The sequence below is a fragment of the Molothrus ater genome, chromosome 6, assembly GCF_012460135.2.
Source record: "Molothrus ater isolate BHLD 08-10-18 breed brown headed cowbird chromosome 6, BPBGC_Mater_1.1, whole genome shotgun sequence".
Lineage (NCBI taxonomy): Eukaryota > Metazoa > Chordata > Aves > Passeriformes > Icteridae > Molothrus > Molothrus ater.
This window is the reverse complement of record NC_050483.2, coordinates 50,221,763-50,246,544: the sequence shown is the minus strand read 5'-3', so window position 1 is coordinate 50,246,544 and position 24,782 is coordinate 50,221,763. Positions and strand designations below refer to the sequence as shown.

Sequence of the window (24,782 nt, the reverse complement as noted above, 5' to 3'; positions counted from 1 at the left end):
GCTTTTTTGGGGAAGGAAAGTAATAGTACAGTTTTTTTTTTGATAATGTGTGTAAAACATTCTTTTGAAATATTTTAGTAAAAATGAAGTAAGAGATTGATTGTGATAGTGTATACTTCTAGCTGAATAAAATAAAATACATTCTTTTTAAATAAACTGATGAGTAAGATTTGGGAGACCACTGCTGAAATACCTTGGAGTAAGTATCTTGGAGTAACCATAGCTATGACCTCTGAACTAATATGAAAAACCTGGAAATCCACTAAATTCAGAACCAATTTTATTTGGGTAGAGTGAACAAAGTAGTCCCATTTATAACTATGATGTACATCACAGTAGGCTGTTACATTCAGACTTTCACACTTAGAAAATATATATATTATGTACAGGAATTTGCAAATAGGTGTAAACATACAATATTTTAAGATACCAGTACATTCCAAACCAAAACTATCAGCAAGGCAAACACCTCAAAATTATTCCAGTCAGCTAGCATTCAGAATCTCTCTTAAATAAAGCAGCTTTTATGCTTGACATCGTGTTGGTTTACTTACTATTAAAAATGAAGTTTCTTATTATAGATCAAATATCATAGTATCTGGCTATTTTGATACTTAAAAATAGGCACTGATTTCTAGAAGGAAATTTTCTTCTTACTGATATAATTGAGCCAATATGGCTGGTTTTGCTAGTACAAAGTAATCCAGTGCTGGAATAAGTCACGACAATTTAAACTTAAGTCAAATGTATAAAGTTAGAATAGATACTGCAAAGCTGATTAAAATCTAGAAGCCTATATAACTCACCATAAACCATACTGCAAACAGATCAGCTAAATTTTCATTTAATCTCGTTTCTTCATCTAAATTATACAGATTACCCTCCTCTTCATCTTTACAATGTAGGTTTTGGCTATCTACTCCTGCCTAATCAACATAAAGGTATATTCGTGCAAATGACCTCATGCTATCTCATCCAGGTAGCACGTCCAAGTCCTGCTACAGGTGGCATACCAGGTGGTGGAATTGGAGGTGGTACAGGTGGCTGTCCACCTGGGGGAACAGTAGGAGGGGGGTAACTAGCTGGGGGCATTCCCAGCCCTGGAGGCGGATGAGGTGGCACTGCATGAGTTGGAGGCAGTCTTGGAGGTGGGAAATTAGGGTTGTATGTAGGTGGAGGAGGATATCCGGGAGTAGGAGGTGGAATATTGGGTGGGGGGAAAGAAGCAGGGGGGGGAGGTGGAACTGGTGGTGGAGGGTTGGGAGGGTAGACATGAGGATGATATGGTAGATGAGCTGGTGGTCCATAGGCCGGTGGTAAAGCTCCGTATGTTGGTCCTTCTGTCTTCATCATTGACTGGAGACTCTGATAACCCTCCCCTGACATGTAGGAATTTGTAGTAGACATCCCTGTAATGTAACTGGTGGGGGGTGGGGGTGGGGGACGATGTGGCAGAGGGGGAGGTTGATGCACTGGGGCAGGATGAGCAGGAGGAGGAATCTGGACCTTTGGCACATCTACTGAGTCCACAGTAGTAGATTGCTCTGGTTCTCCCATTGAAACCGCTGTTGTCAAAGGAGGCTTGCGCTCTGGAAAAGAAAATTTAATTTATTTTTTTGAAGGATAGTGGCAAGAACAGCTTCTGAATACTTCATATTTTTCCTCCAGTTAAATTAGCAAAAGAGAACTCAATTTTCTAAGTCTCTGAATGCCATATGGTATCCAGTCAGACCATCTCAGGTCACTAAAAACCAACTAAGCTGCCTATCAAAGCTTCAAGGTCAGCTTTTCCCATTCTAAAAGTTAAATTCATCTTTCTTGTTACTATTTTTTATAATTTAAATATTGTTGTACAATCAGCAGAATTAACACACTGGATAGATGGAATCACAACTAGTGGATTAAAAAGTCATAGGATTCATGATACAAAAAAATCTTTAGTTCAGTGCTTTCACCTTCTTTAGTTCAGGCCTCCTTTCTACCTCTTGGGTAGTCCAGGAGGTGGCCTGGGATTACCCTCTGCACTTCACCTGCCTCCCATATTGGGAAACATTATTTGAGAACACAGGCCAAAGTCTCAAGTCTTTAACGCTCAGTTCTAAACCTGTTTACCAAAGAAAGAGAAAAAGAAAACCAAAGGGTAAGTAAGAAGGACATGAAATCTGATCAGCTTTGCCCACTGATTAATTTCAGTGAACTTAGTACCTGACACTCTGGAGAAGTTCATAAAAATGTCAGCATTTTACAGAATTATAATTAGCTACTTCTGGAAAGAAGATGCTTTAAGCAGTCTTCTCTTTAAATAAGAATTGTTTGTTTTCCCCTCTTAATGCAGACATTGTAAAGTAAGTAATACCACTAGGATTACTAACCTAATGGAAACCTCTCTGTATGGTCAGAGAGATTATTAGAACAACCAACAAAAAAGAGGTTGGGACATCTTGCTTGTATATATGAGCATCTACAACATTGTTCAATAAGAAAAGCTATTTAGAAACACACGCAGGGCAGTCATTTCCAGTGGCATACTACACTGTCACTGTTAAACAGAATTGGAGATAAATCCTCCTCCTAGTTCACTTGGTCAAGATGCATTCTTTGTTTTCACCTGACTTTTCCACAGAGCTGCCCTTTATTTTGATAATGTTTCAGTGCTTGTACAATTACATCCTTGTATAAACAAAGAGGAAAATTTCAGGTAACAAGGGAAATAAATCCATTACCTGCCTAAGTAGGATTTTAACAGCAAAAATGCCCCCTAGGAAAGCCACATAATTAAATCACATAAGGTGGGCATGCTGGCTGTGGTAGTCCTAATTTCAGTGACCTCAAGCTCCTAAATTGTAGCAGGCAATAATTTCCTCACTTTCAGAACCATTCTGGATGCAAGATGTACATTCAAGATTTAGTAACTGAAGGAATAATGGTATTTAGAAAAACTTCATTCTTAATTAAATTTTAAGAAATGAGAAAAATTGTCCTACTATATTTCAGAGCACTGCTTTTCTCTCTCCTAGTTCTCTTTAGAAGCTGCCACCTTACAGTTACATTATGGGCTATGGGCAGTGAAATATTTATGTCATATTTAAGGGTCACTGGAAGACAGCTAAAGTATCAAGGTGCTGGAAGCACATTTTTACAACAGTAAAGTTTATTTTGCAAACATACAGCATGTGTGTGGTATTAGTGTTCCCTGACAGAAAAAAATCCTCTTTTTAGGTACAGCAAAGAAAGCATCCCCCTGTGGTGGGTTTTTTTTGGTATTTTTTGTATTATTGTTTGGAAATTGCACACCTGCAGAATTCCTGTACAACAGATATAACATGGGAAACTTCTATAGGATAGCTGAAGGCTGCTCTAGTAATCCAGTGTGGCATCTATCATCATTTTGAGATCAAGAAGTCCCTTTTAGCCTGCTATTAACAATTAGTTTTCATCTTCTAGGCCTTTAACTGTTGCAGCTTTGTTTTGCCTTTATCCACCTAGTATAGTCTTGTTTCCATTGTAAGTTTTTTAGTTCTGTCTGGAAAAGCCTGTGCTACTATGATGAAATTCCCTCTAGAGCTCATCAACCTTGTATTTTTACTTGCCAAGCAGATTAATCAAGGCAACAAACCCCTGCCCCCACCTGAATGAAAAGCAAGGAAGTTAACAAGAATAAATGTTTTTAAGAAAATAAAAGCTTACCTGGAGGTGGATGTGCAGGAGGTATTGGTGGATGTGAAGTTTCAATTTTAGGAATTTTAGATGGTGGTGGTGGTTCTAAAAAACATTTGTCAGTTTGTGATTGGTTATTGCTCTGCAATATTTTCCAAATTCCAACTCTGCTCTCATGATAATGATTATCATATAACATTACACTATGCAAAAGTACAGTGGAAATCCTATTTACTAGGTATGTTTAATAAAGAAAACTAAAATCAACACCTTTGCATAAATTAAGTGGCATCAAGTATCACACACAAGTCTTCCAAAAGAACATATGCCTAAAAATTCAAGTGACTTTGTAACTAGAGACAAACTCCCAATAACAGTATGTAAGTGAAGATGAGCAAGTGTATGCTTTGTAGCCCAAAACTTTAACTTGTAAGTAGTTGGAACAGCTTTCAGAAGAAGCTGACCTTTGCTCAGCCAGGGAAATGTGCGTCATGAACCAAACAAAACAGTGATTGGACAGGGAGAGGAGGAAGAAGAGACAGCTGTCTGGAATCTGTCTGCAGAGCTACAGGGGAATAAGTGCCAGGCTTCCTTAAGAAGTACATCCTAGGATTCTGAACTACTTTGTTCCACACCAGCAAAGCAAAGAAAAACCCCCAAATAAACAAAATAACCAAGTATGATCACTGCAGTGAGTATACATTTCTTTCACTACACTATCTATTGACACAAAATGCCTTTTAGTGGCAGCCATGCCAACAACCAATTACAAACATCACTGATTACCAACCACTTACTGTTAGTGCAGCTATTTAATGACATGGTACCTTCAGTCACTTCAGGGCCTCACAGTTTGCTGAGGAACTATTCCCAAATGATGCATGGAGTTATACACTGAGAGTTGACTAGTTTAGCAAGATTTCTACCAAATTGACTCTATTAAGGAACTCTTTGGGCAACAGTTACACTCAATTTATTTTAAGTTTTGTAGTTAGGAACATTTTAAAAACAGTTATTGTATATATTTAAGGTACATTAGCAGGATCAAAATAGTTTAGAAATGCCAAGCCTGTAAGCAGACAAACTAAGTGCATGTCAGCAAATTACTTATTCTGGTTTAAACAGTAAAATGGAAGCAACATGAATAGAATATTAATATTTACCTACTGCCTTTGTTTCTTCTTTTGGAGATACAGCCTGTTTGAAAATAAAAGAAAAAAAATATAAGAATAACACCATTGCAGTCAGTCTTTTCTCCCAGGTAAAAAGTGACAGGACAAGAAGAATTGGCCTCAAGTTGTGCCAAGGGAGGTTTAGATTGGATATGAGGTAAAATTTCTTCATGGAAAGGGTGGTCAGGCATTGGAACATTCGAATGATGTGTGCATGTGGCACTTGGGAACATGGTTTAGTGGTAGACTTGACAGTGCTGCATTAATGATCAGAGCTGATGCTCTTTAAGATCTTTTCCAACCTAATGCTTCTATAGCTTCTTATGACAAATGCAAGACAGACTAAGTCAAATCACACTTGGAAAGCCCAGCTTGACTAGCAGAATGAAAAGACTGGAAAAATAGCAGGTATTTTATATGTAGCATTTCCTGCAGTTCCCACTGCTGAGTATTAAATCTCATTTCATGTATTTATCATCCACTGCACATACATCATGGTCCGGTTCACTGCTCACTGAGCTGAAAACAAGAGGCTTGGCCTCTGTTCCCAATTCTGCCTTGACCTGTCACTCAACCTTTGCCAAAATCACTTCAGGCTCTTATGCTTTATTTACCAGGACAGGAGGGCAGTGAAAGTGTTGCACAGCATAAAACATTTCAGAAGCCTTCAGATGGAAAGCATTGTATAAAATCCTAATGTTATGCCAGGAAAAAAATGTATGCCCACTGAACAAAACCCACAAACCCTCACATCATCCTTCCAATCACAAGTTTTTGGTTGGGTTTTTTATTGTTTTGTTGGTTGTTCTTTCATTGCAGTTTTATGAAACAACCACAGATAAAGGAATAAAAAAATCTTAGATTACACTGTCCCACTGAGATGGCTACTTGATGGTTTCTGAGAAAAGCGGAGAACTTAACTGAAATTTTAAGTACAACAGTATTTAGACTGAATGAGGAAGGTCAGAGGGGTACAGTACATAGCTTCTCTGTCTTTTCAGTGAAAATGGTTTTTTAAGGGACTGTTTATCTCTAGTAGCTTTACCTGCACAAATTGTTCTGTTTCCTTCATTCCACTTTCCACAGCACACTTCAATCCAACTTGAACAGTACTTTTCCTTAATTCTTATGGGTATTCTCAGAATTTTTGGTGTCTAATTTTTGCCTGCTTGAGGCAACCTCATTCTTGTATTCCTTTGATAGTAATTTCAATTTTCCAGACACCATCCAGCTGCTTTCCTGCTTTTTAAGGACAATCTTTATCTTACCATTTCAAACCCACACAGTTCTTTTTTTAGTGACTCTCATGGACTCATCTGTTGCCTTCATTTTACTTCAATGGTCTTTTCTTGACTTTCTAGCAATAAATTCCATGCCTGTAAAACTGCATCAGCTCTCCCTGCACTTTCAAATAGAAGCAAATCACTACTTGTTGGAACTTTTTCCAAAAATCACTTACTTTGTGAAGTCAGTTGATCACTTCAGGTGACAAGCAATTCAATTACTGTACATTTGTTAGTATAGAGCAATATTCAAAAAACGACATCGAGGTACAACATTACAGTAGAACAAGAAACTGGAGCAAAATAACTCATGACAGAAAAAAACAAATATCAATTTAAACTGCATTTTTACTAAAGAAAAAAAAAAAAAGAGTCAAGCAGCCACAATTCTCCAACAACAGCAATTGCTAAAATAGAGATGAGCATTTATTTGGTCATTCTACTGCACTGTAGTTTGTACTGCCCCAGCCAGAACACCTGAGGGTCATAATGAACAATAATAAATTATCAACATTATCTACTGTCAGGCTGGTGGATATTTAATACTTTCAGCTGAATCTACACAATGGAACTGCTCCTTTACTGCTGTTTCTATGAGCAATAAAATTGTCCCCACAACAATTTCTAGTTTAATCCAAATGAAAATACTATTTACATCTAATGATTCACCAGCATATTTTTAGTGAAATTAACTGAAAATTCAAGCATTCTTCACCACTGGAGATGTAGAGGATGTGCAGATGCTTTAGACATCTGATATGGGTCTGTAAGTCATGGGCCAATGCCTCAGCTGCTTGAAAGCATCTTGGCTCAGTAGAAGGTAATGGGAGTCATAAGAGTTCATGTAAATTGAAAATCTGGCCCCAGGAACAAAGTGCATTTCTGTTCTGCACAAACCAAAGGAGAAGTCATGCAAAGCCCTATTTATAGAAGCAGGCAAAGATTTTAAGTAAGGTTTATAGTACATCTAACTCAAGAACATTCTAGAAGCACCAAGTAAATCTTTCAATCACCACACATCTTATTCTCCCAGACTGCTTTCTGGATAAAGAACAATTTTGGATCACCACATTTAATTTTCTCAAATTCATGCTGCTTGTGCTGTATTCCTACAAAAATCCTTTGAATTTTGAAACACCCTTTGCTTTTTATTTGTTGTGGCTGCTTACACTGTATCTAGTATTTTTTTCCTGATTATTCATTGATGGACCTCAAACTAATTTCAGGAAAAGATAAGTTTCACTGATGGCTTGACCAGAGGTGACTGTTTAAGAACAACAGATACTATCCATGCAAAAGCATCACTTTTTTCCACAAGACACTTCATTAACATATGGGATGGGGCAAAATCAGTAGTACTGTAATGGTAGATCCTGAATGATCCTGAATTACAGGAAGGAACAAGCATTTGTAACAACTCAGATGGCACACATAGGAAAAACAAAATTGTTATTAACAGTTTCTGATGTGCCAAACTGTCCCAGGCATTTTTGTTGAAGAAAAATTGTTAAGAGATCCTACAGGTCTGATAACTCAAGCAGAATTTGTGCTGATGGCATAAAAAGTATGAAGTAAAAGCAGAAGAAATACATAATACCTATAAAGAACTCTCACAGTTTATAAGCTAATTAATAACATCCTGAACAATGCTAAAGTTCAGTGCAACAACTAAAAATTTCAGAGCAGGTCTTTTCCTCTAGTAAGCTCTATGCTGCACTTACAAGACCAAGGTTTTACAGAGTCATATTTTTGTCTTTTTTGGGAGTCTGCCATCAGGAAGATGCTGTACTTTTTCATTTTCATTTCCATTTCATTCCAAGATTTGCTGCTTACTCCAAGTTTTTAGTTTGGTTTTTTTTTTGGTTTGTTGGTTTGGTTTTTTTCCTCTGATGTCTGTTCTCTAGTTTGGGCATGCATTAACTACAAGTTGGAGCAAAAGTTAGAACAAAATTTACAACCTAAATGGACTTGTTCCAAAGACTGTACTGCTGAAAACACTCCTGTTGCTAAGTACAAACAAAAGAAGACTTGGGTAACACTTTTTTTAAACTTACAAGCGGAAAAAAAAAAACAAAACAAAACAGAAATATACATTAAAATCTGAAAGCTTCATTTGAACTTGATGGCTGTTGAAAAGTGCTCAGACTACTACTTGTGACACTATCCAACTGCTAATGTAGCTTCTTATTTTCAATTATGATGTGATATTATGGACAAAGTGAGGCTATAAAATCTGATAATAAATAGGTTGTAACTGTTAAAAGATTATTTTAAAATACTTTTCTTTCAAGAATTTTGACATAACTTTAGAAGTCACTGTTCCCTTAATATTAGTAATCAGAGTCAAAAAATGTCTTCATCAGCATTGTGCACATCTCTGCATTCCAGTACAGCACAAGAAACCCTCCCTAAATTAAACCTGCTTAATAGACAAAACAATGAAGTTTGATAGTCCAGAACCACAAGCACTGAGAACCTGAACAGCTCATGTTGACTGCAAAGCCTCTCCATGGCTTTTGGCTGAAGTGGAATAAGAATGTCACAGAACTGTAAAGGCTGTTTGGCATTAACAAAGCTGTCACATGAACAAGGAAAATCAATTACATAAAATTAATTACAAGGCTCATTCTTAAAGCAAACACAAGTCTTCTGCACATTGTTGCCTTTAAATCAAATGGGCATCAGATCAGCCTGATAAAATAAAGTAAAATTGCAAGGTAAAGTTCAACTTACTGCTGGTCTTTTAATCTGTCTAGGAGGACTTGACTGGGGAGAGGGCTTTTTAGATTGCTGTGCTTGTGTTTGCTGCTGCTGCTGCTGTTGCTGTGCTGACTGCTGAGACTCTTTTTGCTGCTGGGTCTGGGATTGCTCTGAACTCTGGGATTGCTGTGACTGCTGTACTGTAGGTGCCTGGGGTGTAGACTGAAGAGATGGTGGCTGCTGCAACTGATGAGGAGTATGATGAGGCATTTGCTGTTTTCCCTGGGAGTATAGATCCAGGATCTGATGGCAGATATCTTTATAATAAAGAAAGAAAATTCCAAAGTATTACAACCTTATAATGCACAAGTGTATATTTAACACAATTATCAACTCTGATTTTTACTGGACATCAACTTTGGAAAAATTAATTGCAAATATTACTCATCATAATAATGAATGAAATAACTTTTTAAAACAGATTAATTTTCAACTTATACTTGCATTTCTGTGTTTCTTCTGCCTATCCTGAGCAATATGTACATGTATATGCACGCCTTTCAGAAGGAGAACACAGTGTCTTGGTAATAACACACTGTTTGTCATTACTGTGTGCCTGGAGAGCCAGGTAACCACACTCCCAGAACAGTAATACAGCAAGAAAGCAAGTGGAAGATTGTATGTTAAAACATACATGTCTTGTTAGGCCAAAAAAGTTTTAGGAAACTAAGCAAAGCACTAGCACTAAATTCTTCTTCCAACATGTTAGGAGGTAAAGGATGCCCATAATCTGTTCATCATTCATGGTACATGACAAAAAACCTTCTATACTAGCATAATTTGGTCAAAGAGAACAATTATCAATGACAAAACTGCTGGGAATCAGGCTCCATTAGTTCCAGTGTTTGTAGAAACACTTATTTAAAATGGGGAGTAGATAATCATTTAAAAAATAGAAAACACATCATGACAATTCTGGCTAATTAGATGTGTTATAAACTAAAAAAAAAACTGTAAAGCAAACATTGAACAAAAGACTAATCATGATGATTAAATATGCTTCTAAGCTAAGCTAGTTCAATTTAAAACCTGATTAAGGCACAGCACATACAACCTGAGTTACATACTTGACACACGATTATTTTGACTGAAACCTAGATAAAAAGCTATTTGCATTTACTTATGACCTAGGCCACACAGTTACAAGAAATATTGTGGGAAATGGTTTTCATACCTTCCAAAACATCAACAGGAACATCTTGGACAAACTGCTCCCACCATCGCCTGTACATTGGTTTGGATGTCCATTCCTGTATTTCAAACTTACACAAACGTCCTGCTAAGTACATGACTGCAACAGCTATGATCTCAGGCTCCCACTGCAGGGACAGGGTAGTGCAGAGGCTGCAACAGAAAATGCACCAAGCAAAACACAACCTTGGAGATGACCTGATTGTCCAAGTGCACTTTAATGTACAGCAGATATAATTAACAGGGTATAAAATCCCACCGCAATTCTAACTTCTGAGGCAATTTTAATTAAGAGCCTTGTTAAACAAAAGAGTTTACAAAACTAATTTCTGGACTACCACGGTCATGAAATCAGGTCCCAAATCAGATTCTAGAGCTTCTAAAATGCTTGTCAATAAAATGTAAACAAATACTAAAAAACCCCCAAAACCCCACAGAACAGCCAACAAGAATTTGTAAAGCAGCTTGTCAAGCACAACACAAGTTTTAGATCAACATATAAAAGTTATGTCTTGAATAGCCTTTGTTAAAGCTAATGCTAAAACAATTGATGTTATTGGTATTATTGATATAAACTAAGTTTCTGTCACAATCAATTACTGTTTCTTGATATCAATTTTAAATGATGAAATATTTTTTCTCTATTTTCTCCATAGATTCAGTAGCATATAAACTGTTTACAGAATTTTAAAGCCAGCCAGCCAGCTGAATTTCCATGAGTTCACTGTGGCTGTATAAAAACAGAACCCTTTCTTCTAAGGGCCTGTAGTGCAAAGCACTGAATTATTTTCCAAACAAAGTAAACTTCTAACATGGTGATTATTAACTAAGCACAATATAGCCTCCTCAGAACAGAGGTAATTATTATGCATGACTTGAAACAACCCCTCCAACTTCATGCAAGTGTTTTCCTTAAGTGCATTTTAATTGTTAGGTTTTTAAATATTAAACACTACCTAATTCCAAGTACAATGGTGTCCAAACTTTGATGGATAAATTACAGTACTTTGACAGGCTTAACAGTGACAGTTATGCCATAATTTTGTTCTACCTGTAAGACTGAGAGCAGCTGAAGTAAACATCTCTTGAGATCCCCATTAATTTTGGTCAAAATAATTTGGAGAGTTTACAAAAACTGAACCCACACAGGACTAATACAAATCAGGAATATGATTAAAAATACACCTCTTTTTCATTATGTTCTACTGCTGTAGGCATGACTGAAAGCCATGTATTCACAATTTCTGGACAGTCAGACAACTTACACATTTTCTGAAAGGTTTGCTATGGAAACAAAAAGTAATATTCAAGTCCTTAATAAATTAACTTGCCCAGCTCTGTAGAATCCTCCTGAACAAGACTAAAGTGTGTCAAGTTGTTTTGTTTTTTTTTCCAATACCACATGAGAAATGCTTTTGCATGCACTCCCATTAATTGATGTCATTCTTACAAGTTCATTATTCAAGAAATTGTAAATCCAGTGCTAAAAACTGTATTCCTCAGTGAATTTAATGGCTACTTCACTATTACCAAAATATCACATTAAAAATACATTAATGGAATTGAGAAGTGACTTATTTTTTTCAGTATGTACAATATATCACAGATTTGGCAAGAAGCTGGTTTTTATCCTGGAGATTAAGAATTTGGTTTGGCTCTTTCAAACAGTAAGTTTCTTTTTAATGCAGCACTAAATTAGTGCCACAGCATTGCAGAGATCTTACTGGTCCACTTCATACTCATTTCAGATTCTGTGCTCAGTGGAACTTATCATGGTAGTGATGGAAAGAAAAACTAAAGAACCAAGAAAACATGTAACAAGCAGAAAAAAAAATTGAGTATTTGTCAAAAAAATATCCAATACCAGAACAATGTAAGCAACAGTAACTATTTCACTTCAGAATGTTTCCTAGGTGTATCTTACCTGTCATTGACAAATGTCCATGCCATTTGAACCAGTTTTTGAATTTTGTTTTTGTCTCCTGAAAAACAATTAGAAAAAAATTAGGACATAAAATTAGGAGGGACAAACAGCTGGAAGTAGAATATTCTTGCACTGTTAATATATTAAGTTCTGGAAATCAATAACAGGCATTACTTGCTCACCCTGCCAATATTTTACCTTTGAGCTGTTTGGCATACTTGAGAAGAAATTGGTATGGATGTTCCACTTGCAAATCAAACTTTATTGTTTGTAGTAAGATTCTTTCAAGTACCATCACTTCTTCCTATAGAGAGTTACAAGGTAACCACAGTATTATTTCTTCTTTCACTCAAAAATACTTTATGCTAGTACAGGGCATGACTTCACAGCACCTCCAGGCAGCCATGTTTGTCTCCAAGGAGAACAGAAAGCTCTCCAACTTACAATATTATTTTAAACTCAGATACCTTTTCTTATACCTTTTCTTCACATTTATTTGAGTGAGGACAGGGGATGTGATGTTTAAAATCCCTATTCCTCTGCAGAGGAATGAACTGAACTAGACACAGCATGAAATTGCCAGATACACAATCACAACAAAAATATAAGATCTACCACATTTCACTCTAAAGTTTCAAGTCCTTCTGCTATTTAAAATAAACAAATTTTAAGAGAAGCATAGTTTTGCTAAGTCAATGCTGTAAACAAGAAACTTCTCAATATTTTGAGATCTAGTTCTCTTATTTAAGATTCACTATTAACTACTTCCTAAAATCCCATTCAGATGATTTATGTCTTGGTAACACTTCTTACTCTGGCTGAAATGACTCAAATTAACTTTAATTTGCAAAATAATATCAAAATTTACATGAAATAAAATGCAAACTTTTAATGAAAACAACTATTCCAGTAAGCTCCCAAAGCTACTTTTATTAGGAAGAATTACTTTCATAGCTACCAACCACATTACCCAGAAGAGCAATAAATGCATGCTGAACATCTAATTTAATTTAGAACAACTGAAAATCAGTCAATGCTCTATTGAGTGTGTGTCACTTTACTACAGTACAACAGGATGAAATCAATTTCAACATGAGTATTTTTACCTTTGGGTCATCTCCAAACTGCCCAAACTGTACATCATTTAGCAAGCTACGAGCTGTTTTAATTATGTCTTTACATTTCTTGGGTGTTTCTTCAACCTTTCCTGCTAGGAAGAGACAGCAGGCTCCTGTCACCTAAAAAAAGGCAAGTACTTTCAAAAAATGGTCTGCATGTAGATATGCAATACAGTGTAGCATAAAAGCACTGTCAATTTCCATTAACAGTACTGTAGAAATCTCCCAGGAAAGACTTAATGAGCATACTAATTTCTATTTTAATATAGTGTTAAGCTTTTATTTTTTCAGAGGAACTACACAGAATTTGGAGGACTATCTATTTTATGCAACTTCATTTCAAGGTCAGAAACCCAAAGCACAATTTGTCCTGGTTCAATGTTGTCGCTCAAGCAGTTTTAAAACTGCATTACACTTCTTTTTTCTTTCAGCTAATTTAGAAGTGCCAGCATTACAGCTGCTACTCCTAAAGAACAATATCAGCAAGTCATAACTACAATGTCAAAACATTTCTGAGCATAAACAGAAATGTGTAAACAGGTAAGAACAATGAACTTTAAGCTGTAATAATTAAAAGAAAAAATGCCAATTTTCCATCTTTCTGCAGTGAACAGCAATTGTAGTACCCAAGTGACTAATCACCATTTCAAATAGTCCCTGCCTAGTGCAATCATTAAATTAAGTCATCAATATCCTAAATACTTACATATCTTGGGAACTGTTTGAAGGAATGAAACATATAAAACCGATGGAAATAAATTATTCCGGTTGCTAGAGTGTCATAATGTCTGTGGTGCAGATCAAGGACTTTCAAGCAGCACATAAAACAAATATACAACCAAACATGCACAATGGATTCTGCTTTATCAAGTACTTCAAGTAATTGGCTGTTCAGTGACCACTTAGAAAACACTGCAAGTAAAACAGGAGCTTTAGGAAAAAAAAAAAAGCCACAAAAGCCCTTAAAGCTGTGTAAATACTGTGATCAGGCCCAGATGCAGCTGATATCTAAAGCATTTGTTGTAAATGTGCAAAGTCCTGACTGTAGTTACAAGAGGATGAAGATAAGGTCACCTCTGGGTTTCACCATGCCTCAGAGAAGGTCAAATCCAGCAGTAGGTACACGAAGGAACAGAACAATTATCACTTCTCATTCAAGTGCTGGCCTGGAGGAAAGTTACTATTCACACCTACAAATGCAAATAAAATCTGAACATGCTCTGTATTCTTCACTTCAAGACAAGTAACAGTTTTGTCTTCACCATGCTTTATTAAAGAAAGAACTAAGGAGATTAAAGGAAGCACAGGAATATAGGAAGCAGAAAATTTAAGTGGCTGTCTATGAGGGAGTGGGACAGTCTGGAGAACTTATACACAGCTATAAATCCCAAACCAATGAAACAAAAAAACAGCCACCAAGGACCAAGACTGGGCAGGCAGAGGTTAGAAGCCTCAAAGGCACAATCTAGAAAGCTGGGGGAAAAATTCAAAATTTGAGAAGTCACATAGATTCATATATTGGAACAGAGTTTCATAACTTATAGAAGTTACTCTTAATTGGAAAGTTTATATCATCTTACTTCCAAATTGGAACCTTGGACAGAAATTGTGTAGGAACACATTACATCAAAAGGCACTTCAACACAAATATATTTTTGATTAGCAATTAAACATCTGAACAGCTGAGTATATCACATTTGTTGTATATTTCATTCTGAAAACTCACTATTCATAGAGACATTTCACACCAACATGAGTGTAAAGGATACAGCCCTAAACGTGTTCCCACGTCGAATATGAATCTGGCCCCTTCCCTGCGGTATCGTGCCTCTGTAGCTGGATCAAGCCCTTCAAGCTGTGATGGTGTGTGTGCCAAATCTTTCTTATCCCAGTACCAGCATGGCTTTGTATGGTCCAGGTTTGCCAAGTTTACAGAAGGGCTGGAATTTTCTTTGTTCTCCTTCATTTATTAAAACAGAATTGTCTTTGCTGTTTAAATTTTCAAAAACAAAGTCTTCAGAGAGTCACGTCAGGACCTTGAAGAAAAGAAAAAAGGAATTCTTTAAAAATAGAGAGAACTGTCTTCTCCAGTTCCTGCTCAAAGAGGAGTAAAGAAGACTAGTGCTTAGCCTTGCCTGTTAGAAAGAACTTTTTCCTATGCTCAAAGACAAGGAATAAAGAACTTTGCCTTTAGCCTCCCTCTATATTGCAAATACAATCAAAGAAAAAGCCATAAGTTTTATCCTTGCTATTACCTGTTTAATAAGGAGACTTCAAGAATACATCTCCAACAATATCTGCTATTTCTTAGTAGGACAACTTCCATCTACTTTGTCAATAAAACTAGGAAAAAACAGTTCAGTGATGGCTGTAGAGAGATTTGGAAAGTTGGGGGGATTAGCTAATGGTAACTAGGAAAGGCCCTGGTGAGGTGAGCCTTAAATACCTGCCTGCTCCCAGGGATACCCCTAGCAGCAACCACTTGGCAGAAGCTTTGTAAAGTGATCTGTACTTGTATTACTTAAAGAAAAAAATGTATCAGTGTTCTTTCACATATCAAGATTGAGACAACCAATTAAGTTTAGAGTAAGGCAGCATCTAAACTATCCCCCAAACAAGGCAACTGAATACACCCCAAGAGTCTCCTACTTGCCTGTGTTTACCAGCACTTGGTGTACACAGATGCAGATCACAAAGCTCTGCAGACACCTTTCTGGTGTTTGAATTATGACAGACATTCAGCCAGTGCCTCAGCTTAAACAATGAGCACTCGCTTCCTTTATTTCTTTCAGGCAAGGCACAAACCTGCTCGTACTCCAATTCAACCAGCTACAGATACTACTCACAGATTACTACAGTCACCTGCAAAGGTTTGCATAACAGACAGTCATTAACATATGATGCAATATATTCGCTCTAAGCAAGACAGTCACAGGAAGACACAAAATTTAAAACTCTTAAAATCAGCTATTACTTTTCGAGACGTTTCCCTTCCGAAAACGGAAGGAAGATCACGCGAACAGCCACAGAACGATGCCTACAATCAGCACCTCGCTCACCTTCAAAAAGTTTTCTCTTTTTCAGAATAAAGGAAACTGTCTTTGCCTCACGGTGGTTTTGGAATCACCTTCACAACTCGTGGTATCGGTCACAGACAGATCTAAATTCTGCCACAAGAAAAAGTAAATGGCTACTAAAAACTATTTCCAGAATCAAAAAAAAGTGCGCCAGGCCACGACCACACATTCCCATCACATTTACTAGAAAGGTGCTAATTTTTATAACTGTAACGATCCTTCTTCCGTACGAGGTATTTTACTTTCTAACTTCTAAAGCGCTTAAAACCAAATTAACACTAAAAGCGCCTGAAGCGACACGATCTGTTTCTATAAAGGAGCGAACGCATTTCCGAATACGGAACCAGGAATTAAAATCATCACCCGCAAACATCTTCAATGAACCATCTTAAACGTGCCAATCCACACCGCAACGCCCGACAAAAATAAGTTTTCCCTGCCTTTTTACGCACCCCAGGAAAGTGGAAGAGAGTTCCAGAGCTCGATCGCGGCTTTTCCATACCTTACCTGAGCCGAACGCACCGACCGCGGCTCCGCCCCTGCAGCCCCAGCCCAGCCGGGGATGCTCACACCGCCTCTCACACCCGCCCGCCCGCCCTGCACGGGGCTGCCGGTGCCCGGGGAGGCGCTCGCTCCCCGCCCCAGCCTCCCCGCTCCGTTCCCCCCGTCCCCAGGCGGCGGCTGTCGCCGACGGGCAGCCCGGGCGAGCCCCGCGCACTCACAGGGCTCGCGGGGAGCGGGAGCCGCACCGGAGCGCGGGGCCTCTCAGCGACAGCGCGGCCTCCGCGCCCTGCGCGCCGCCATCTTGGGAGCCCAGGCCAGTCCACGCGCTGCGTCATCACGTCGCAAGGGCGTAGCGCGCGAAGACGGAGGCTCCGCCAATGGGAAGCGGCGGCGTCCCCTCTGCCTCCCGCCCAATCCCGGCTTCGTCAGCGGCTGCAGAGCCGCGGCAGAAAGCCGACGTGCCGGCGTACCCTGGGAGCGAACCAATCGGAACGCTAAAGAGAAAGATTGCGAACCTCAGAGACCAATAGAAACCTGAAGGCGGGCCAACAGGGACTGAATGACAGCCAATGGGGGCGCTGCCGTGCCCTTTCTGAGGCCGGCCGCGAAGGATTGGCCGCCGCGGGCGCGGGAGGGGCGGGGCCTTCCGGCGGGCGGCCGCTCGGCCAATGGCGGCAGGGGGCGCAGGAGGGGGCGGGGCCGGGCGGAGCGGCCGCCTCCCCTCGGCGGGCAGTGGCGTCCGGCGCGGGCTCGGGTGCGCCGCTCCCTCGGGCCAGGCAGGAGCGGCCGCTGCCGGGAGGTAAGGCGGGGCCTGCCCGCGCCCCCTCCCCTGCCTCCGCCGCTCGCCCCAGCGCGGGCCCTTCCTCGCAACCCTCCGCGCGGCGTGGGCTCGCCCTGCTCCGCTGCCGCCTTCCCCGCAGGAGGCGCCGCTCTTTCCGGACACCCCCTCCCGCCGCCCCGGGGCGCGCTCCGCGGGCCTCGCCGCCCCTGCCTTCCCCCGCGTGGCCGGTGCGGGGCTGGGCCGGGCCTCCTTCCCCCGGGAGCCGCAGCCTCCGTCGCGGCTCGCCCCGGCCTGTCCCTGTCCCGCTGCCCGGCTGAAGGGGCCGGCGCGTCCCCCGGGTCCGCCGTGGGCGGGTTCGTTCCAGCCCGGCCTGCGCGGGTTTCTGGTGATCGAGGCGGCGGCACTGGCGTTCTCCCTTGCCCCATCCCCCCTTGAGAGGCTGATAGAAACGAGAGTAAAGCAAATGGCTTAAAACTGCTTTCCTCATGATGTGATTATTTTTGGTTTTGATTTTTTTTTTTAAATATGTGATACGGTTTGAATGCTCCCTGCTCCTAGTTCAGTTTGCCATGGAGCCTCCCATGCCCCCAGCTCTCGGGGTCTGGCTCGGGGGCGTCTCTGCGGGTGTGCGGGCTCCTCAGAGCCCTCCTCTGGCTGGAGAAGAGTGCTCTGCTTCTCTGCTTTCTTTCCTTTCTCTGCTTAAGCAGAGGGGTTAAATCTTTGGAGGAAAAAAAAAGGGGGGGGGTAAAATTAGAGTAAATCGTAAACTGATTATTGACAGGGGTGTTACTCCTGAAACAGCCTCGCTATTTCAGCCTTCCCCTATTGCTACAACAGCTGCCCGTCCCATGAACCCTTCCTCCTCTTCCTCACCCAGCAACACTTGACTAGAGTTGCTTGAGCTGAGGTTGTGCTTTGCCTTCCGTTCTTAAATTTTGAATTTGGCATGCAATTTTTTAGCCTACGTTCAGCTATCAGAATAAGCTCAGTTCTTCCTTTTGGAAGTTGTCCCTCATGGTTCAAATCTGTACTTGCCCCAAGCTTGGCATCTGCTCTTCTGGGTGGACTTGTCCTTGGAACCTAAGCTTGCTCCTGAGATCAAGCTGAAAGTAGATTGTCTTTGTCCCTTCTAGGAGCGTGTAATATAGGCACCTGTCCATTCAAGTGACAGCTCTGTTCTTTGAAAATTGCTACAATGTTAGCTTAATGTCTTGCAAGTGTTTTCTGCCTTCAGTTGTTGTAATCCCATGTCTGTCAAGTGAAACATAAGTATTTTGTCGGTGAGTAAAAAACAGCTGTGGCATTCTGTATGTCCACTATCAGGTTCCTGGTACAAAATAGTAAGCCAGTGTACAAGTTGTGGGAAGGAAAGGCATGATGGGCTCAAAGGCGGGGGTGGCTTCCTGATATTTTTGCTCAATTAAGTAACTTAATATGGTAGAGATTCAAGCCTGCTGGCTTGTGCCTTAGTAAAGTTTTCGGTTATGTTTAGCAGGGATTGAAGTATATATTGCAGTAGAGTTGAAAACACATTCTTGACTTTGTGTGCTGAGAAATAGATTTTTAGGCTGTTGGGGGAAGAAATGCCACAAGCCCCAAAATCATTTGTAATCTATATATCACTATTTCTAGAGATGGCCTGATCTGTTGCTGAAGTCAGATGTGCCTTGAAATAGAATTCTGATTTCAGTATGGTACAGAAATTAAAAATAGACTGCATTATGTTTCTCTGTATGGAAAAGTGTAGATCTTGATGATGTTTTCATTATAATAAATCTATTTCGACATGTCTACTGTATCTATGTAATACTTCATCATAGTGGTGCTGGTTATGTGGTTAATTTGATAAATTGTGTAGAGTTCTCAGCAAGTGAGTATTTCAGTGGTTGCTCTTTGAAAAAAACAAAGGCACTTTAAGGGTACTGGAGGTCTTAAGGGATCTGTATATTTTCTAGTGGGCTGGCATAGTGCTCAGTGCATGAGACCTCATGATGCCTGTGGCTTAACCTTTTGGAAGCCTGGGTGGTGGTTCTGTTAAGTCTGCCCTACTGATGGTTGAAGTCAGGGTGGCTTGCTTTATTCTTAATTAGGAGTTATTTCATATAAAGTGAGGTTAATATTTTCTAAATTAAGAACATTATTTAGGAACCTGCAGATAAAGACAGTACATAAGGGTTTTTAATTAATTCTGCTCTAAAGGAATTAGGAAAAGAAAGTTTGTGGGAGTCTTCAGGAGGAACAAAATTAAAGCTAAGAAATAAAATTACAAAGTGGGCTGGTAAATTTGTAGAGTTTATCAGCTTCTTTTCTTCAAAGAGTATTTTTTCTTTTCTGGTCAAATAGCTGTCTGAGGATCTGATTCAAGAGAGAGGCAAGGGAGTGAAGAACTTGTTTCCTATGCATAGATAGTAAACTGTCTTTCTGAGGAAGATCAGTCAGGTGTTGATAGGAAGAAGCACTCCATCTGTTTAAGAAAGCTTTAATGGGAGGTCAAGGGGTATGGGGACCAACCTATGGTAAATAATGTAATAGTTCAAAATGAGCAAGCTGATAAAAGTGAATTAAGAAATACATACTTTTTTGAGCTGTTCTGTTGGATATAGACTTTTTTTTTTGCCTTTCAGCATTTTGTGCTACCTTCAAATTAATAATTTCTTACCAGAAGTTTATATTTAATGCATGAGGCAGTCTTGTGCTTAGTATCTAGCTAGGTTCAACTGGGTGGGGAGGGAGATAATGTCAAAATGACAGGACTTCCTTTTTTCAGTAGATTAATACTACCTCAGGCATCTGTAATCAGAATACTGTCAAGACATGTTTTCTGGATTCTAATTATAAGAATAAATGTCTTTTGGAATTTGATTCTCAACAATTAGCTAAATTTGTTGTAGTTGGTGTTTTTTGTAAGTGTATCAGCCAAATGTTTAGCTAATTTTAGGAGCTTCTTTTGATATTATTCTTGATAGATTGGCTTCTTCCCAGTATCACAGTCACCACTATCACCATCATTCTTTCCTTAACCTTACACTGTAGTGAGATTAGCAGTTTGTTCTTTGCAGAGTAGATGTATGCAGTGCATACAGCAGTGGTTCAGTCTTTCCTCTTTTCCAAATACTTTATGCTTGTGCTCATGGTTGACACACCTGTGGTGGTACAGCTCTTTATAGTAAAGGGAATTATTGGATTCTGACCATCCTTTGCCAAAGAACTTGTTAGAGACACTTCAGCTTCCTAGATTTGGCTTTAGATGACTAATAATGTTTTTAACTTAGACTGTTATGTAAAATATAAGAAAGAACCTCTCAAAACTAAAAGTACAGCTGGGGTTCTTCGTTGCTCCATAAAAATGGCCCATCAGTGTTGTCTGGCCTTAGTCTTGTGTATTTGGAGCTAGGCTTGTGTTTGTAGCAGTTAAGAGGTGACTTCATGCCCAAGTGTATTTTAACATTGCTTTGCATTTTTGGTCTTGCCCTTCCTCTGCTTTAACCTTCTTTGCTCTCTTTTTCTGTTTTTAGCTGCTCTGCCCTACATTGCCTCTTGATTGCATCTCTTCTAACAAATGACTATTCCAGTTGCTCCATCTATCCCTGCCCTTTCTTTACCAATTCCCATCCTGTTCAGGTAGTCTGTTAATCCTTTTTCTTTCTTTGAAATAAGGAAGAATTAGAGCTGTATTCTTTTATTTCAGTTCTGGGTTCTGTGACCAGGCCAGAGCAGCAGACCTGTCACTGCAGGAGGCTTCCACCTCTACATCTAACCTGGGCTGCATCATGCAGAGGTGTGAATGACTGTGCTTGAGATCAGTGTTATCTACAGCACTGGTGTTTACAGGCTCTGAAGTTGGCCAGATGTAGGTAATACATAAAGCAGAAATAAAGGGAAAGACATGTTTCTGAGAATGTAGCTGCTAATATCCTATTAGGAATCAAAATATAATATAACTGTAACTTGAGAGATATAATTTTACTTTTCAGCAGGATTTTCTGAGCCTGATGTTAAAGTCTATTATGTACTGGGGGATGACAGATTAGTTGGTTTATCTTATTCCTGGGTATATTCCCAATATCTCTGAAGGAATTGGCTAACCTGTCCTGGAAGTGCCTACAGCAGGGTTTGAACATATGGTTTTCAACTAGTGTATTAATGTAGGCCAGAATTGTTTTTGTAATTGAAGATAGACTGTTAAGTCTGTCAGTTCTGTTCAGTTCCTTTTTTATTGTTTCTGTTAAGAGTGTGATAACCTGCTCTGAAAGGAGGGGAGTCAATCTCTGGGGCTCCAGTGGTAGCTATCTGATTCTAGCCTTTTGCATGCAGATCAGTTTGTAGATTGTCCTTTTTACATGTTTGTATGTATTTTAGAATATGATAAATAATGATGGAATCATCTCAATAAACTAAGTCTCTTACATTACAAATGCTGCCTGTATTTCTTAGTTAATCTTGCTTTTGTCTTTAATGCTTTATAGCACTAGTGCCCAAAGTTTTCAAGTAATGTTTCAGCAGAGTAGGAAGAGGATGTGGTGTGTGGATTTCTGCTTCCACAGGACCTGAATTGCTGGTCCAGAACTTCCTTGGGTCTTGCCTGGTGTGTCCATTCCCATGCCAAGCTAAGGGAGGATGAGTTGCTTTGTGGGAAGGGGTTGGTGCCAGCCAAGCATGAGGTGCAGGCTGTTTCCTGCCCTTGACAGGTCCTGTGGGAGTTGTCTTTGTGGCCACTGTTGGAGGTTCTTGGTTATCTTTATTTGATGACAGTTTATAGTTGTAGCCACATAATAATTTCAAGAACTGAGAGAAGGAGATGTTGCATTTAACAACTTTTGCATTTAAATATTTCTGACAAGGACTTCTGAAAGATCTCTTTTTACAGGTTTGCCCCTAGGTAATTCAAATGAACTGATGTATGCCATTATATAATTTGTGGAACTGTGTGTCTGATTTGTCCCACTGCTCAAGTCATCAGTGAGGATGATAATCACTGTTAGTCCCAGTACTAATCCCTGGGCTATGCTGGTGTGACCAGCCTCCAGCTGAACTTCCTGCCATTCACCACAGCCTCTTGAAGCCAGCAGTGCAGCCAGTTTTCAGTCCACCTCACTGTCCACTGCTTTAGTTGGTAGTTCATCAGCTTGTGTGAGTATGTGATGGTAGATGTTGTTAAAAGCCTTATCAATGCAGAGATGAACAGCATCCACTGCTCTCCCTTCAAGGTTACTTGCTTCAACAGCTTCCCTCCCCTCAGCACTGTGAGGCCACATCTGGAGTGTAGTGTCCAGCTCTGAGCCCCCCAGTGTGAGAGGTGAAGTTACTGAAGAGGGGCCACTGAGATGATTAAGGGACTTTCCTCATATGAAGAAAGGCTGGGAGAGTTGAGACCATTTGGTCTGGAGAAAAGAAGTTAACAACAACTTGTTAATACCAAGTTACACTTGTGCATCAAATCTCTAGTTCCAGGCAGCTATACAAGACTTTTTTTTAGCATTCAAGGTTACTTGTTTTTTCCCCTAAATACAACAGAGTATAATTTATCATTTTCAAAAGTAGAAGGTGTTAGTCATATAGATGCTTTTGTTACATTTTTGATACCTGCTGTACAGACAGCATTTCAGGGTTTGTTAAAATGGTTCTGTTTTACTGCAGTGGTAGTCACTATTCCTTATTCTGGTTTCAGCATTTGTTTTCCCAGACTTTCACTGGGATATGATGAATTGTCACCAATATGCTCTTCTATTTTTTTTTGACAGAGTGGGACAGAGGTTGATATCAGTGTTCATAAAGTTAGTTTTCTTGCTTCCTCAAAACCAGTGATAAAAATGTTCAGATCTTCCAGCTTAGTTGGTTTTTCCTGCATCTATTTACAGGTTTATTTATTCAGTTTTGTCAATTGAACCCTAGGTACAAAAGCATTTCTTTAATGCATCTGCATAGTTTCTTGTTGAATATGTTACTCAGAAATAGCTACTGGCCTGTATCTAAAAGTCTGTGACCCATTTGTCCAGGGTTTAGTTTTTCACATAAACAAAACTGACTTTTCAAAATAGGCTCACAGCCTTCTGGGTTAGTCTCCACTGCCTTATACAGGCTGTGGCATCTGGGTGGTCTGTGAGCTTCCAGGTGGCATGATTAGAGCTGCTGGGATTCAGGAAACTGGTGACTGACACATTTCTACAGTCTTGTTGTGGAACTCCAGCTCTAACCTCTGTAAACCAGCAGACATTCTATAACTTCTGCTGCTCACTTTGGAGGGTAACTGCTTGTCTTTGGATATTCCTGCTATGTCTTGATGTCATTTATATATATATATATATATGTGTGTGTGTGTGTATGTATGTATATATGTACATACATATATATATGTGTGTGTATATATATAAATGGTCTTGCAACTGGATAATCCTTTCTTTGGAAACTGCCATTTTCAAATGAAGTGGATCTTAGCAGGAAGCTGAGCTGTGTATGGATGAATTTCTTTGCTTAAGGAACTTTGTGTGCTGGGATAGTATTTTAGACTTGCAGAAAGTAATAAGGGTTGGCTGATGAAGAAAGAAATGGCTGGTTACTTTGGATGACCACCTACAATGTGTAATCTTCCCCTTTGCTAAGCAGAGTTGCATTGATAGCATATTAATATATTAACTTTACTTAAAATAGAGAAGCATCCATTTCCTCTGGGGTATGCTGCACCTGATTCTGTCAGTCAGGAGCAAGGATGTTGTCAGACCAATTTGAGAAGCTCTGTATGCTGATACAGTGACTACACTAATACAACTGTAAAACAGAGTTGCAGAAAATGACTGTTGGGTTTTCATGTGGTTGTCAGATTCAGATTGTAGCTGTTTTCTGCCCCTATTTCCAAAAGTCTGCATTCAAGCAGTTATTTGTTCCCAGCTGATGCTTGGGAACAGTGAGCTCTGTAAGGGCTCATGAAATTACAATTTTTGCATTTGTCAATGCTCTATTTGAAAATAGAATTCCTGTTTTCAGGACAATGACAGATAATATTAAGATTTCCTTCTGTCACTGTAGGATGCTTGACTTCTACAACCTGTTTCTCTGGCTTACTGAGTCTTTGAATCCATGCCTGAATATAAAAACATGGCCTGTTGCACTTTGAGTTTGGGCATTTAGAGGAAAAAAATGAGTAGACTAATAAAAAAAAATTCTTGCTGTATTCTGTGATGATTAAGAGTTGGTCTCTAAGTGGTTTGGAGGTATAGTGTAGAGTTTCATATAATAATATCAACAGTCAAAAGCTTTGCAAACTCTAGTAAACACTGACTGCAGTCTTAAAGGCATGGTGTATGCCTAGTTTGAAAGT

The 24,782-nt window shown here is 39.5% G+C and overlaps 2 protein-coding genes across 3 annotated transcripts in view; one reads left to right on the top strand and one right to left on the bottom strand.

Moving 5' to 3' along the window:
* Positions 1-263: 263 nt before the first annotated feature.
* On the bottom strand, positions 264-16,986 carry CCNK (cyclin K). 2 transcript variants are annotated; one of them, XM_036383363.1, is made up of 12 exons: positions 16,905-16,986; positions 16,165-16,272; positions 14,875-15,141; positions 13,812-13,893; positions 13,094-13,225; positions 12,186-12,291; positions 11,988-12,045; positions 10,047-10,216; positions 8,846-9,129; positions 4,821-4,854; positions 3,688-3,762; positions 264-1,589 (listed from the first exon to the last, which is right to left on the bottom strand). In XM_036383363.1, the coding sequence occupies exons 3-12, from the start codon at positions 15,069-15,071 to the stop codon at positions 967-969; spliced, it is 1,761 nt and encodes a 586-aa protein (XP_036239256.1). In that variant the 5' UTR covers positions 15,072-15,141; positions 16,165-16,272; positions 16,905-16,986; the 3' UTR covers positions 264-966. The 2 variants fall into 2 exon arrangements, with proteins under 2 accessions (XP_036239256.1, XP_036239257.1); XM_036383364.1 differs by lacking the exon at positions 16,165-16,272.
* A 414-nt stretch (positions 16,987-17,400) lies between these two features.
* SETD3 (SET domain containing 3, actin histidine methyltransferase) overlaps positions 17,401-24,782 on the top strand; it is a 61,540-nt gene continuing 54,158 nt past the window's right edge. Inside the window, exon 1 of the mRNA XM_036383862.1 lies at positions 17,401-17,485. The gene's annotated coding sequence lies outside the window, so the exon portion shown is untranslated. The remainder of the gene's footprint in view (positions 17,486-24,782) is intronic.